This window comes from Nannobrachium achirus (genome assembly GCF_963921795.1).
Source record: "Nannobrachium achirus genome assembly, chromosome: 24".
In the NCBI taxonomy this organism is placed as follows: Eukaryota; Metazoa; Chordata; class Actinopteri; order Myctophiformes; family Myctophidae; genus Nannobrachium; species Nannobrachium achirus.
Window position 1 is genome coordinate 45,476,865 of NC_137831.1, and position 16,609 is coordinate 45,493,473.

Genomic DNA, 16,609 nt, shown 5'->3' on the forward strand with positions numbered 1-16,609 from the left:
TGGTTTAAAATACATTTTTGAGCTCCCCAATGTTCACCCGATGTTCGGCGCCGCTTCCGATGAGTACACGAGTGTGCCGATCCCGAAGTAGTTCGGCTTTATTTAATTAAATGAATAAAATGATAAGAGGCCTTCTGAAGCCTGGCTTGATTTTTGTAGCTACTAGCCGAAAGCTAACAACGTCCCGGCCGGCCGTAATTTGCGAACGCAATCGCCAATCTCCGCCTAATCCAATGAAAGACCGCATCTTTAAAGGCTTATATCTCTTTTTTGTGTTTTAGGAAAGCGGCGCGAGGTTTATTCACGGCGAAATCGCCCAAAAATGATCTTTTAGATGACAAAATGGGAATAGCCATTCTGTTAGCATCTTCATCCGGGACATTGCCATGCCGTGCATCAACGTGAGCACGTCAGGTCCTGGAAGCTGAAGTCCTGGAAGCTAAAGCGCTCGCCTATGAGAGATGCGCTGGCATTCTTTGGCCCCTAGAGGGCGCTGGCGCTCAAAGAGTTAATATGTGGTGTCCAGTTAAGTTTATGATATATAATAATACCCAAAAACTTATTTTCAAACACTCTTTCTATTTATATGTAGTTGATCATGATGTTAACCTCATGTTTAGTGAGAGTTTATTAACGTCAAACCATTTCTTCAGAACTGTTATTTAAATATTAAACAATTTTGGGCCCAATACTGAGCCTTGAGGGACTCCAAATGTAATGTTTTTTATGGTCAGAATCGACACCATTCATATGCACAAACTGGAGTCTGTCACTAAAGTACCATGCATAGTAATACATAAGGACCGCAAGTCTACAATAGAAACGGAGGGGGAGAGTGATTAATCCGTTTGCTCCGTTGGTCTGTCCGTTTTTCTCTCTGTCCGTAACCTTACGGACAACACTCAACCCGACGGATTAAAACCGATAAAAAGGTTCAAGGTTCTACTTTATTGTCTATTTACTGTTAAAGGTACGTACGCATGAACTACCCGTGGCGAACTTTTGTCAACCGTGGGGGCAGTGAAGAAAATTACTTTTCCTCTGCTCTATGACAGCGGTTCTCAAACTGTGTCCCAATAAGAAATATATTTTATCAAGAAATGGGAAAAAAGGAACGTCATTGCATGTGAAGAGGACGCCTCGACTCCTCACACACTCACACCGCCTCTGTTATAATTACTCTGTGTCCGGATCAATGTGGTTAAATCTACGCTCGCAGAGTTGCATTTACCGTGATAACGTTGCCGACAGACAGCAGAACCAGTCCAGACTGTTACCACATATTACCAAATATCACGTCGGGTCAAGAAATTCTGTGGTTCTTCATATTTTGGCTAAATGCTTCGGTTTAAACGTGTATGCAGAACCACCTCCATGTGGCGCACAGCCCCTACAGGAGCAGAATTGGATCGGAGAGTGGGTCGGCACGTAAATAACGTAGAGGAACTCTGCATGTCGACGGATTTACTGTATGTACTCTCTCACCCAAAAACATACACACAATCAAGCATACGTAACTATAAACGGCCCTTTAGGTAGCTTTTTAGCTATGCATTTGCGGTTTCTCTGACACCGTATCTTTCTATTTTCTTTAAAAGCAGTGCACGGTAAATGGTGTCAAATGCCTTTCTCAGGTCAATGAATACCCCTACTGTATAAGTAGCCATAAATTATAACTTCCAGGAGCGGGCGCTAATATTCGGACGTTATGTCTCTCCTGGAGTTATAAGCCAGAGTCATATGGCTCTCGCTGGTTGAGCCCCAAAGTCCATACTACGCTCAAAACATGTACAAATCAATAAGTTGCTCACCGAGTCGTCGAAACAGCTTTATATCTACCGGCCGGCACACTCGTTGGCATGTGTTAGTCCATATGTTTCTAATAAATTAATGTTTACTAAAACTTCTCCGAGTCTCATCGCTTTCCTTGTTTTTGAACTGCTTGGGTAAAAATGGCCGAACATATCTTGTGACGTTGATCGCCGTTGCGATTCGCTCATACTAGGACATGACGTTTTTGTATGCGGAAGTATTCCAACGTTCTGTAGTTCTGAAGCGTTCTGAAGGCGACGAGGAAACGTGGTTTCCTCGGACCAGAACCCATACTGATGGTTACTGAGCAAGTTGTGTTTTTCCATGAAGTTATCAAGCCTGGTCACATACAGTTTTTTCTAAAATCTTTGAAAATTGTGAAAGTAGAGAGATGGGTCTATAATTGGTGAACTGACATTTGTCTCCACTTTTAAAGATAGGAATTACTTTAGCTGTTTTCATCTTGCTAGGAAAAATGCCGGTTAGAAAGGATAGATTGCAGATGTAAGTGAGTGGTGTTACTATACTATTTGTTATTTATTTTAATAAGCATCATGTGGTCTGTAGACCTTTTGTTAAATGTTTTAACAATTTCCACAATTTCACTTTCATGAACTTTCTTAATAAATGGAACTTGAATTCTGTTTTATGTTTCTTTCATTAAGGCCGTCACTGTCTTTCAAAGAAGTTGTTGAATTCATTGACACTTCCCTTTGTTTCAAGGATTATTTTATTGTCTTTGAGGAATTGGTTTGGATATTCAGCTTTTACTTTACCTTTTTTAATTAGACTATTTCATATTTTCCAAGTCCCTTGGATGTTACTCCTATGCTGTTCCAATTGCTTGTATTAATTTGTTTGTATATGTTTTATATCTAGTTTCTGCATCCTTCGTTCTATGCTTCATATACAGTTTATATAGGTTTTTCTTTCTGCAGGCATTTTCTAGGCCTTTTGTGATCCGCGGGCTATCTTGTCTGGTGTTATTTTTAATTGTGGATGTTCTTAGTGGACAATGCTTATTATAGAGTTTGAGTTGTAGGGGTGTAACGATACATTTTAACAGCGATACGATACACATCACGATACATGGTTAACGATACGATACATGGACAATATTGGTTCATTCACGGCGATACGATACGATTTGATTCAACGATTTAAAATCGATATAGTAACTATTTAGCACATAAATGAAATCTGTGTGAAACGTGTCAAAAATCTATTATTATGGAAGTAAATGCTGTGATTATCTAGCATATACATGGACATTATATTTCAACACATTGCACCTTGACATGAACACAGAGATTACACACATTTATCGATAGACCAAGATTAGCTGTATGGAATGGAAAGGTAATTAGACCCCTCCTTTTCATTTTCCCCCTTAAAATTGCCAAATACAAGGCACAAATACTTAGTTTCCATACAGTCAATTATTTCATTGCAAAACGATTCGATACAGATTATCACATTTTAAAACGATACGATACGATACAAAGCCAAAACGGTACGATATATTTTGCTTTTGCAAACGATATAGTAGGTAATTGCAAATGAAATTTTCGATTCAGTTACTATATCGTTACACCCCTATCGAGTAGGGTAGACAGAGAGGCCTCATGCATCGGACTCAGTGTGAAAGGTTTCTGTGCTTAATACATTTTATCAAATGATGGATTAAAAAAAAGCGGATGTGAAAAGTACAGACTCGGTGTGCAACAATAGTCTTTAATGTTGTTCATAACCACTCATCGGTGATGGACAGCAGCCCAGAGACAATCATCACCTCCAGGAAAAACACACACACACACACACACACACACACACACACACACACACACACACACACACACACACACACACACACACACACACACACACACACACACACACACACACACTCAGGGGTGTCGCACCAAATTCTGGGCCCTGGGTACAAGGTTTCACTCTTTGTGCTTTAGCTATTGAAACATAGCAGATATACGAGTGCCGTGCTGCGAGCTTGAAGATCTGCTATTTTTGAAAAATCATGAACATTTGTGCAAGTCTTTCGATATTTCAAGTTTTTCAAACCGATGTTTCTATGTGGTGTTTCATGTGAAGGACCCCCAAAATCATATGTACCCCCATCTCAAAACATTCAGTTCCAGGGACCCCCCCAGAAGCAAAATTTGAGTTACAAACGTTCGCTTTAAAAAATACATATATTCAAAGATCACGAAGCATTTTCGTGATTTTTCAAAAACAGCAGATCTACAAGCTCACAGCGCGGCACTCTGTGCCTCTGTGGACTCTGCCGCGCTGTGAGCTTGTATATCTGCTATTTTTCAATAGTTAAAGCATAAAATAATCAGGGGCCCTAGTAACTCAGTCCCACTTTCCCCCCCATTGTGACGCCCCTGCACACACTCTCTCAGGAGATTAAAATCCATAAAACTGCGCACGCAGAATCAACCAGGATGTAAACAATCAGCACATTTCTTCTCCTTTCTTTTGATGTCGCCTCCCTCCTCCTCCCTCCAACCTCCCGCCAACCTCGCTCCCACTTGCGTTTCCTCTCAGTGTGTGGTTTTCCTTTCAGCATGCGGGCTTCACAGCATGGGGAGAACGGAAATAAATCAACAGCGTATCGCACAGAAGGCATGTACAGTCAGGGGCGTCACATGGGGGTGGGGGGGGGGGGGGGCGGGGAGTGGGACTGATTTACTAGTAGGGATGGGTATCGTTCCCCTTTTAATCGATACGATACCTTTTTCGATACCTGGGAATCGATACGATACCTTTTTCGATACCATTTTCGATACTTTTTATGTATTATTATTATTACAATTATTATTTGCCTTTTTCTATGGGCTATTAGACGTTGGATTTATCATATTAATAAACATTATAGGCTATTCTCGGCTATTTTCACAGTAACGAGTGTACAGTAGCTTACTAAAGCAGTCATTAAACTGCTTTAGCAAATCTTTGAATATATGTATTTTTTGGGGACTGCCCATAAGTCCGAAGGTTCATTAGTCTGAATTTAGTTAGGGTTACTGAGGTTAGGGTTAGGATTAGGCATAGTATTCTTAACAAATTTGGACTAGTGAACCTTCAGACTAATGAACCTTCGGACCAATGCCATGGCACCTATTTTTTAAAGCGTACATTTGTAACTCAAATTTTGATTCTGGGGGGGGGGGGGGGGTCCCTGGAACTAAATATTTTGAGATGGGGGTCCGTGGCTAAATACATGTCATTTTGGGGGGTCCTTCACATGAATAAGTTTGAGCACCACTGACATAGAAACATCCAAAAACCTTAGAAGGATTTGAAATATTCAAAGACTTTATTCACAATAAAAAAAAAATAGCAGATCTACAAGCTCGCAGCGCGCTGTAATTTAACAACATAATAACCAACACAGATAGACAAAGAGACATTCATGGATTTATATTTAAAAGGAACTTTTATTTTCCCCCCTGGACCCCGGGTATGGCAGCTGCATACGACTGCCATACCCAATTGACGCCCCCTGGTTGGTTAACGTATATCAGTTCCAGTGTGCGTGTGTGCACAATGTAATTTAATTCCCACATGATTGTGTAATCTCCAAAAGTAATAAAACCGTAGAACCATGACATGAACTATCTGTGTAAATGATTGTCACTGTACAGAGCAGCTTGTTTGTTCGGTCACAGTTTTTGGTTGTCACATTTAGGTGTCCCAGCTGTCCTGTTGTCACAGTCAGTTATTTAGAGCTGCTATATTTTGTTTGTGTTTCATTCGATATAGCCAAGCACATGTATTCTTGCTCATTTGTTTGTAATTGTGTCTGTATTTATTGTATGTCTGGACCTTGACACCATTGAAAATTAGGGTTCACCCTCTATGCCTTTTCCAAATTTTGATGATGAAGTACCCAACTATCCTATACAAACAACTAGCCTCGTTGGAATCCCTGCCAGCTACTGGTCTTGCCCATGTCTTTCTCCTGACTGTACTGACTGATCCGTACAGATGAAATCAGCAAAATGACAAAAACAAATAACTAAACGCAGAATATTAGGAACTCGTAAGACGCCTCAGGGCAATCTGGCCAGTGATGTATATCGGACCAGTTACCCATATATGGAGACCCCTGCATGATAGTCAACAATGTGATGTCAGAACATGCCCATAATATTGATGACATCGGCACAGGGATGTCCATATATGGGCAGGTAATTAATTTGCAAGTGTGACTCGTGATGACATCAGCGATCTCCATACATGGGCATAAAAGGGACATCAAGCCAGAGCGTGACGTCAGAGCGGCAAACCCATTCCGTTAAGAGTGGTTCCCCTGACATCACAGTGACATCAGAGCATGATGTCAGAGCGTCAAACCCATACTTCCTGTGCTTCTCGTGTTGTCCAGGAGGGGGCAGCAGCTGCAGCAGCAGTTGGAGAAGTATGTGGTCTACAGTCTGGAGGGTGGGCGGAGCACTCTCACCATCCACAGCATCCGACAGGAGGACGGAGGCGCCTACTCCTGCAGGGCCACCAACAAGGCCGGCTCCCAGGAACGAGAGCTCCTCCTCAAAGTGTTTGGTAAGTGAAGCCTAATATGAATGGGGTGGGACGAGGTGGAGAAATCAAGATGTTCTAATCCAGTGGTTCTCAAACTTTGGAATTTGAAGGTCTCCGCTTAAAGGAGGACTTTGCCACTTTTCAACCCATCTTCGTATAATAGGTCCTCACTAATGTTCATAATAAAATAGCACAATTTTTTTCTACTCGTCCAAGTCTCTTAGGAGAGCTGTGGGAAGTTCAGAAATCCATCGTCTTGTGACATCATCATTTTCCAAAAAAAAAAATCAATATTTTTGAAAAAGATATTTAGATTTTTATTATCGCGAGAACAATGGCTTCCACTTTAACATGCAACTTTTCAGGAGTAGAAAGCCTGCATTTTCTATTAGCATGGATTCCCAATCGATGATGTCACAAGACGATGGGTTTCTGACCTGCCCACAATCCTCCTCTGAGAAAAAAAAAATCATTTGTTAGTGAGGACCAATTATATGAGGATAGGTTGAAAAGTGGTGAAGTACTCCTTTAACTTTGACAGTGTACAAATGGACACTGTCAAAGTTACAGACTTGTAAGGGTCAATTTACACCCCCATAAAGCAGCGACGGCTCCAGAAAATTGTGACTGGGGGGGCTATGGGGGGTCTGGCTTTTTTAGAGCGGGGGCTAATGAATTTTGGCAACAAACAATAACGAACAATACTAATACGACAAACGCGATTCTCTCGCTTAGGGTATTGATAACTGAACAGACCAGATCATTGGCAGATGCGCGAGCTCCAAATCTGTGGACTGTAGGTGATCGGATAGGGTTTTTGTGAGGCTGAAGATGCTTTCAATATAGTTTCAAGTGCACTACATTGCAGGCATTTTTTGAGAGTAAAACAATGAAAAAGAAGAAGAAGACGTGTGTGACATGCATGATCTGGGCAGATTGCCCCAGGAAATGTGCCAATCTCAACCAAAGGGTGGTCTGCATACTGTACACAATGCACTCGGCTGGGCGCAGCCATGTTTCTCTTCTGGGCCCACACTGTCATGTGACTAGATGACGTAATCGTTGCCGTCAAGTGATAATCCAAAAAAACTAAAACAACCCCCTTCCGGCCCTTCAAAATAATAGCGGCGGCCTACGGAGAAAGCGGCACCAAGCATCCCTTCAGATTAAAAGGCAGTAGATGTGTTAAGGGTGGCATAGAGCAGGGGTTCCCAAACTTTTTTGTCTCAGGACACCCCATAAATATTTTTCTATTATCCAAGGCACCCCTACATTATAATTTTCACTCCCAGCACCTTATATTTATAGCATAAGGTCGTTGTTGGGTGGAAACCTTGTAGGCCTATGTCCAAAACTGTTCATTTTGTATTTATCATCTACTATAAAATTTACTAAACTAGTGAAAACAGCAGATCTACAAGCACACGTTTTGTGCTTGTAGATCGGCTGTTTTCACTAGTTTTGTGCGACAGTCTTGTATGATGAAGCAGTGCTTTGCGTACACATTTGAAAACCCCTGGCATAGAGGAAAGGCACCCAAATCGTTATGGTTCGTCGATCCCTTTTCGGAGCATGATAAATGTTGTTTTGCGAGGTACAGGTTCCATAGTGGTTGATAGATGAGATGACAGACGACGAGTCCCTCTGGGCTGAAAGGTTTATGAGCATACGTGTTGCATTTATGTTACCTTAAATCACTGACAAGTGTAGGTGGCACAGCACTGCGTTGATCAAAACAGCATTTTTATTATACGTGATAGAAATGCATCTTGGAATGCGAGCAACGTCACCAAGTGATTCATTTAATTTCAAAAGAGATACTTTATTTCATTTACTGAAACACCCAATATGAGCTCTGTGAAAAAAGTTTGTAATCAATATTTTCATAAAGCTGTAAGCTGCTCTCCACAAATTCTTCATATCGTTACTGTCGGGCAGAAACCTTGTATCTCCAAGTTTCAAATTTGTATGTTTTTTTTTTTTTGCTAAGTAAAGCCCTGCTTCATCATACAAGGCCGTCGCACAAAACTAATGAAGACAGCAGATCTACAAGCACACAACGCCTCGCGGTGCGAGGCGTTGTGTGCTTGTAGATCGGCTGTTTTCACTAGTTTAGTTCATTTTTAAATGATAAATACAAAACAAACGCTTTTGGACATACAAGGTTTCCACCCGACAACGACGATATAGTTCTCTTCTCCCACCGTGAAATGACATGGAGATTTATACTCCATTCATCAACATCTTGTCAAGTCGAGAGAAGCAACTTGTTCTTCAAAATGCACATTTTAATGAAGAAGGTAACATGGGGGAGTTTTGTTTTGCAATAGGAGCTAGGAGGTACAGTTGTAAGTTACTTTTATTGTCCTTGACAGCCCAGGCAGGGGAGGGGCACGGGGAATGTAAGCTATCGAGACTTCTGTGTCTTGATGTGCTTGCTATGAGTGCGCTCATGCATGTGTGAGTGGTTGCATGTCTACTGTACTGTACTGTATGTGTACATGCGCATGCATATCTATGCCCCTGCTAAAAAAGAAACAACAGCCTAAAATTACATACTGGAAGCAAGAGATGTCAGTCCTGCAGTGGCGTCAGTTCAGCAAAAGTTAAGGTATGGCAACATGACTGGTGTCTTGCACGCGCGCGAGTTGCCATACCTTAGCGAAAGGCACAATGAAAACGACGCGAGCGATGAAATGTCATTAAAATACATTTGTTTCAATGAGGACGTCCTGACCTACCACGAGCGACAACGCGTTGTGCCGCGACCTCGTCCACCTCTCCTGTTTTCACTCGCGGAGCCTCTATTTGAGTGAGGTTTCGCGGCGACGTCCATAGAGGTAAATGGCCATGTCCCGCCCCCAAAAAACGTTATGTTATTATTTAATTATTTGATTGGTTCAGGGCTACATCGCAACGCACTGGCCGGCGCTCCATATGCGGACAGTATTTCGCGGGACATCGCGCCGCGTCGCTCGCTCGCGTGCAGTGCGGATGAGGTGTAATACCTAAGGTGCCACCACTCACATTACAAATATTAAAATTCAGTTTGAGTTTAGGTCAAAATAGTCTGGCAGAATGTTGGCTGTCATAGATAACTGGTAGCTAGCTATTCCAGTATTTCTACAACAATGCCAAAATTACTAGCATAGCAAAGTTATACTTTCTGCAGTCAATGGCAGACAAGTGGACATTCACAAAATCCATAAAAAATGTTACATATTATGAAGAAACCAAACTGCTTAGCTAACACATTATTAATGCAACTAATATACTGGATAGCCGACGCTTTGTGAGCTTGTAGATCGCCTATTTTTTGGCAAATGTTCCACCCCGGGATAATGGATTTTGATTATCGCAATAATGGATTTAGATTATCGCGATATCGTAAATTGCGATTACTTTGGTCACAATAATCATGATATGAAAATGTTCATATCGTCTCATCCCTACGTCCGATTATATTATTTTGTCGACTTCTACTACCTGGCCTGGCGGAGACCTGTGCTCCGAGGAGCACATTTTACTAGTTATGTCTGAAACAGTCTGTGAGTTGGTGTGGCTAGGATATTTGATGAACCTCTGCCAACAGGGTGTTTTCAAGTAGGCAGGTACTGTAACGGCACTGATGACAGCTGGTCAGCACATTCAGGGGCGTCACAAGGGGGGGGGGGACTGAATTACCAGGGCCCAAGGTGGAGGGGCCTTAATTATTTTATGCTTTAACTATTGAAAAATAGCAGATATACAAGCAGTAGAGGTAGAGTATGTAGATCTGCTATTTTTGAAAAGTCGTGAAAATGTGTGCAAATCTTTGAATATATGTATTTTTTAAGCGAACATTTGTAACTAAAATGTTGCTCCTGGGGGGTCCCTGGAACTAAATATTTTGAGATGGGGGTCCGCGGGCCAAATACATATCATTTTGGGGGTCCTTCACATGAAAAGGTTTGAGCACCACTGACATAGAAACATAGTTTTTTTTTCAAAAAACTTCAGAAGAATTTGAAATATTCAAAAACTTCTACAATCTCACAGCGTGGCACTCGGTGCCACGCAGTGAGCTTGTATATCTTCTACTTTTCAATGATTAAAGCATTCATGGGAGGCCCGTAGCGAATCCTTGTAACCAGGGCCCAGAATTTGGTGCGACACCCCTGCTGATGACAGCCGGTCAGCAGCACAGTATTTCAGTGAAGAAGCAGAGACAGTCTGGTCCAGCTACGGATTCAACTGCTGGGCAAGACAAGCTGGGGAGAATATTTAATCATCCTCACCTTCAGCATCACTTTGACCTCTTCCATATCAGTGAGAGACAAGCACCCACCTTAGCGCCGAAAAAATTATCTTTCTTTTACGGCTTTATTCAGTTATATTACAGAAATTCAATAAGAAAGAGAGGTTGCGCGTCAGCAATGCTGATGCATATTACAGAAACTGTTGGAAACTATAGGCAAGGGTTAAGCCAGAACAAAGTACACGATAGTGGGGATTATGTTTATGTGGTGGTGAATTATGATTATTATCAAGTTTTGTCACAGAGCTTGTGTAACACCCAGAATCAGGCATCGAATGGGATTGGCACCTGACCCATATTGCACATTTTGTGCCCCGGGAACATTAGGCTCATTTGTTCATATGGGAATGTCTGGGAATTTCTGAGTTATGGGGAAAGGTTATAAGGACTTTATCGGACCTAACAGAGGTACAGTTCCCAGTAGATCCATTTGTGCAACTTTTAAATTACATCTTACGGAAAAACCCGGAAAGTGTAGCTTGCGGGATTGACGGCAGCCCTAACCCAAAGATGGAATCCACCTCATGACATTTCAGAAACTTATTGGCTGAGGGGCTTTTGGGATATTTCATATCTGGAGCTTTCTTCTGCAAGGATTAGTCTAGCACAACAAGGAACAATAACACTGAACTGAAAAACCTACTGAATGTATAATTCTATGGATCGAATGTGAACGATGGAGGGGTGGGTTGGGAGGGGGGATTGAAGATTGAAGATGATTGATTGGTTGTTATGTATATATTGTTATTGTTGTTTTTTATATAATGTAGAACGGTGTTTCTCAAATGGGGATACCGGTACGTGTACCCCTAGGGGTATGCGGAGGTACTGCAGGGGGTACTCAAGATAATGCCCCCAAAAAGAAAAATAGAAGTATAAATCATGATAGGCTACTATTATTCATAGTTAAATAATTAACTACAATTGAATTAGAAGGAGAAACAACGTTTACTGTGACACTTGGAGAAACTTGTTGTGAGCATGATAGTTGCCAACCCAGATTACCAGGCAACAGCTGGTAGGTGTTTGAATGTTGTCTGAATCTAAGTTATTGACATGAAAACTGGACTGAAATGTTATGGCCAAAGTGTTGAAACTCTCACTCCCTTTTTTATTTGTTGTGATGTTATATTCTTGAAAGGTGGGGTTATCAATCATATACCACTTGTTATGGTTTTAATCGCAGTTGGGAAAATGTTGTCGTTGGGTAAAGGGGGTAGGTACTTGGATTAAAAAATCTTCAAAAGGGGGTACTCAAGCCAAAAAAGATTGAGAAACACTGATGTAGAAAACAAAAAGAAATGTAATGATAAAAAAAAAAAAAAAACTTTATGTGTATCTTATACGGCCTGTTCACAGCCTGAGCAAAGACTGAGCTGAACTGAGCTGAGGTCTCTGGGGAGGTAGAAATGCCTCACTGTGATGGTCAGCGACTCCAAGTCTGAAGGACCAGGGAAACGGTCCAGTATGGCAGAGTGACGGGTATGCTGGCCTCCAGCCACGTCTCTTTGAATGCCAGAGAACACAGCGTAGTACCTAACGTCCCGTCGGTGTTTAATCTGTGCGTGCAGCTTGTTTCAGATCATTTTCGAGGGACTGAACATTTGCTAGCAGAATGCTAGGCAGAGAGGAGGCTTGTTTCTCTGGCGCGTTCCGCAGAGTCCTGGCGCGTGCCTCCCTGTCCATGTTTTTCCTCCGGCTACGAGCAAGTAAACAAAGGACCCAGGGGAGTGCATCGTCCGTGGACCGTGATGCCAAAAGTTGGCTTAAAGTCTGGAATGGCTGTCAGCGATCGTATCTCCTAAAGTGTTTGTCGGAGCTCTGCATGTCTGGATGTTTAATGAGTTGACTCAAAGCGACAGGCGCATTTAATAAGAAGGTTTTAAGACGTTAGGAGAGTATTAATCCGAGAGCATTACTAGCCCAGCAAGCACGGTCAGGACCTGGACCGATCAGTGACAGATCAAGTCAAACCACGACTAGTCAGACCTGGCCTAGAATATCACCTGATTTCAACCAACATCAATCCTGCCCACAAAAACGGACGCCCTGGATTAATCAGAGAGGGTCCGATCGAGGCCAGATAAATATCATAACTAGTCAGATATGTCCCAGAATATAACCTTATATGCTCCTATTTCAACTAACATTACAAACGAATAGAAGCTCGGCTGCCCTTCGGGCGGCCAAGTGTCTAGTCGGCAACCTGGCCAACTCGGGAACAATGTAAATAGGGAATGAATGTCCCGCCCTTTAATGCAAACCCCACTATACCTGTTGTCATAGGATCCGTTTTGTCCATCTGTTTGCCTGTGTCCATTTATGCCCATATATGGAGTAGGGCTGCCAATATTCCTCAGAAATGAAATTTGAATATTGGTCTTACAAATTGGCCCGAATATATTCGAATATTAATTATAAAAAAAAATGTTTAATTATAAAAAAATAAAAAAATAAAAACAGGGACAATAGTAATATTAGCCCTGGGTTTCTTAAATCCTGTGTTGAGTCACACAAGGAGAAAATGCACTTGTTAAAGTTTACACACACACACACACACCTTCCCTCTGCAATGCTCTGAAAGTGACTGGAGTCTGTCTCATTTCACCCCACCCTTTAATGCAAACCCCATTATACCTGTTGTCGTGGATCTGTTTTATGCCCATATATGGAGATCTCTGTAGGACCTGTATTGACCACCTGTTTGCCTGTGTCCATTTATGCTCATATATGGAGATATCTGTATCTGTCTGTCTGCATCCATTTTATGCCCATATATGGAGATCTCATTGGTCCGACATTTCATTGTTCCACTTCCTACATCCCATTAGTCCGAATCTGGTGAATGTTAACCTGGTGAAAATACTATACCTAAACCTAAACCTAACCCTAACCTTAACCTCAGTAAATCTATACCTAAAGCTAACCCAAACTCTAACACTAATCTCAGTTAAAAAAAAAAGAAAAGAAAAAAAAAGAATATGCCTAACCCTAAAACCTAACCCTAACCAAATTAGGACTAATGAGATGTAGGACTTATGGGCAGTCCCCCTGTGATCTGGCCTAGTTCTGAACGTCACCGGAGTAACCGGAGGACCTTATCATAACGTCATCATGACGTCAATTGGCTTGCAGGGAGGCCTATGGTATTAGAATGAGCTGTTGGATATCATTTTAGAAGGACGATTAAAGATTGTACACGCTGACATTTTCCCTTTTTATCTATGTAGACCTCTGTCTTTCTTGACCATTCTCTCTCTCTCTCTCTCTCTCTCTCTCTCTCTCTCTCTCTCTCTCTCTCTCTCTGACCATCCTCCAGTCCAGCCTCACATCACTCAGCTGCGCAACGTGACCGCGGTGGAGGGCAGCGCGGCCATGATCTCCTGCGTGTCCGAGGGAGAGCCCATGCCTGACATCTCCTGGAGGAGAGCCAGCGATGGACATACCTTCACCCACGGAGACAAGGTATCGTCCAGCCTGCGTGTGGGAAGGTCGTGATCCGACTATACTTTACTTTACTTTATTTATTTATTTGGACGGGACAGTGTATATTAATGAACACTACACAAAGCAATGTAAATATACCGGACTTAGCAAGAATGCTAAATTCCATCCGTAGTCCCTACATGAAACACAAAACAAAACATATACCAACAACAACAATCTTACATCAAGAGAAGACACCTAAAACACATACATACAAGCACTATACTATTCCAACAGTAAGAACCCTACATTCGCAAAAGGACGATTAAAAACTATACTATACATACATGTGCTATACTATTAAGACTATTAAGACTATACATGGTCACACGTTTGATTGTCAAGTAACCATTCTTTTTAGGTTAAACTTGAAGGATGGAAATGACAAACAGTCTCTTATTACAGTAATGGAGGTAGGTCATTCCAGATTGAACAGCCCTGGACTGAAAGGGTGTTTTTCCAAAAGTGGTTGCCCGGTGTGGCACTTTGCAGTCTCCTCTAGCGATTGCCCTCGTATTGAGTCCTCTATCGGGCTTCCTTTACTAAACTAAACTGACTAAACTAAACTGACAGTGGAGTGTGTGTGTGTGTGTGTGTGTGTGTGTGTGTGTGTGTGTGTGTGTGTGTGTGTGTGTGTGTGTGTGTGTGTGTGTACCGGTACGTGTGTGTGTGGTTCTCAAAGTGGGGTCTGGGTCCTTCAGTGGATCCCCAGCAAAAGTTTAACCCTATTTACATTGGCTGTTTGAGAATAGACAATGTAAAACCACACAGCGTGGATATTTTTTTGAAAGATCTTTACACAGATCTCGTCTAGAGGTCCCTGGCACAAAATATTTTTAGATGGGGGGTCTGGAGCCAAATACATATTGACATGAAACAAGTTTGCTGACCACTGACGGATTTGCATGAATGCATGCTTGTCGATGCATCCAGTGTTTGTCTTTCCAGATAATTAAATTAAAAAGTTGATCCCTTTTGCAATACATAGCTGTTACCATGGACACCATGTCCACGCCAACAGCTTCAGCCTGTATTCCTGTCCAGGCACGTGTCCACATAGACATCAAAGGGGGCTTGAGCCCCTGCCCTTTTATCCGTCCTTTTTTTTTGCCCTCTCCAGACCATGAATGCAGTTTTTACTATGGTGAAAGAAATGCAAAATGCCCTCTTTCCATGCCATACCTGAAGGCATGAGAATTCAAGAGAATTGCCTTGTCCAAACTCTCCTGAACTTGAATGCAGCATCTCATGTTGAAAGAATTGCCCTCTCTGTGTAGAAATCCATGCCGTTACGCCACATCTCCAGTATTGACTTGATTATGCTTAGTTCAGTGTGATATCAAGCACCGAAACTAGGCGACCTCAAAGCTCAGAGCTTGGAGGTCTGCTATTTTCGATATTTCCACCAAAAGGCCCTTTTAGAAATGTCAGCCCCTGCCTCTCTAACATTCTCTGCACGTCCCTGTTCCTGTCGTTATCTAAAGTGTCCATGCGTCAGCGTCACACAGGCCTCTGATGTGCGATCACGATTTGTTGCTCACTATTCAAACAACCTTCAACAGACAAGCACATAGATTTCATATCTAATATATTCTCATGGCACTCGTATCAGAAACCGCATTACTGCTCTGTGACTCTACTGTATGCATTATAATAGAGCTGAAGTTGAAGAGCCCACAAAGCTAGCAGAAGCACCTGACATTTCTTTCATTTGCTTTTGTACACATAACGTTACCCTTGTGACAAAAGTAAAATGAATGAAGTCATTTACAACCGTTTAATGTACAGCAGTGAGGATCCCAAACAGTCAAACATTTCAGTTACACCAGCGTCCAACACAATCAGGGACGTGCTGGCCATTGGGAAAAGCGGGACAACTCCCGAGCGGCCGGTTCATTCCCAGCCGGTCCAGGCCGGCCATTAGGAAAGAATGAAACTGTTTTCACAAAAGTAAAAATTAAACACTTTGCAAAAAAGTAGTGAAAACAGCAGATCTACAAGCACACAACGCCTCGCGGGGTGCGAGGCGTTGTGTGCTTGTAGATCGGCTGTTTTCACTAGTTTAAATCATTTTTTAAATGATAAATACAAAACAAATGGTTTTGGACATAAGTTTTCCACCCGGCAACGACGATGTAATTGGCCCACTGGCTTGTCAGGCAAATCTTTGAGTAGCAGCAGCGCTATAGAGAGATCTCTCTTTATAGCGTGCAATGAGGGCCTCTACAACTCTTTTTCACGGGCTGAATCAGGGGCCCAGCACGTCCCTGAACACAATGCACATGTAGTAATAGTTCGTACTTCACAGAAGTGAATAGAATAAATCTCACTTTTTACTCATTCAAGGCATTTATTAGTGTTGATAATAACAGACGGAGCAATTGGGGATCTGTGGGAATTGGGAACTACTTAATAACCTACTTACTTAATAACCTGACCACATAACTGTAG

General features: G+C 42.1%; 1 protein-coding gene across 1 annotated transcript in view; it reads left to right on the forward strand.

The window, feature by feature from the left end:
* The window catches only part of LOC308280582 (neural cell adhesion molecule 2-like), a gene marked incomplete at both ends in the record, with an annotated part of 169,624 nt that overhangs the window by 69,628 nt on the left and 83,387 nt on the right, over positions 1-16,609 (forward strand). Inside the window, 2 exons of the mRNA XM_080720911.1 lie at positions 6,224-6,396; positions 13,992-14,137. Of these exons, the coding sequence (XP_080577037.1) occupies positions 6,224-6,396; positions 13,992-14,137 (319 nt within the window). The remainder of the gene's footprint in view (positions 1-6,223; positions 6,397-13,991; positions 14,138-16,609) is intronic.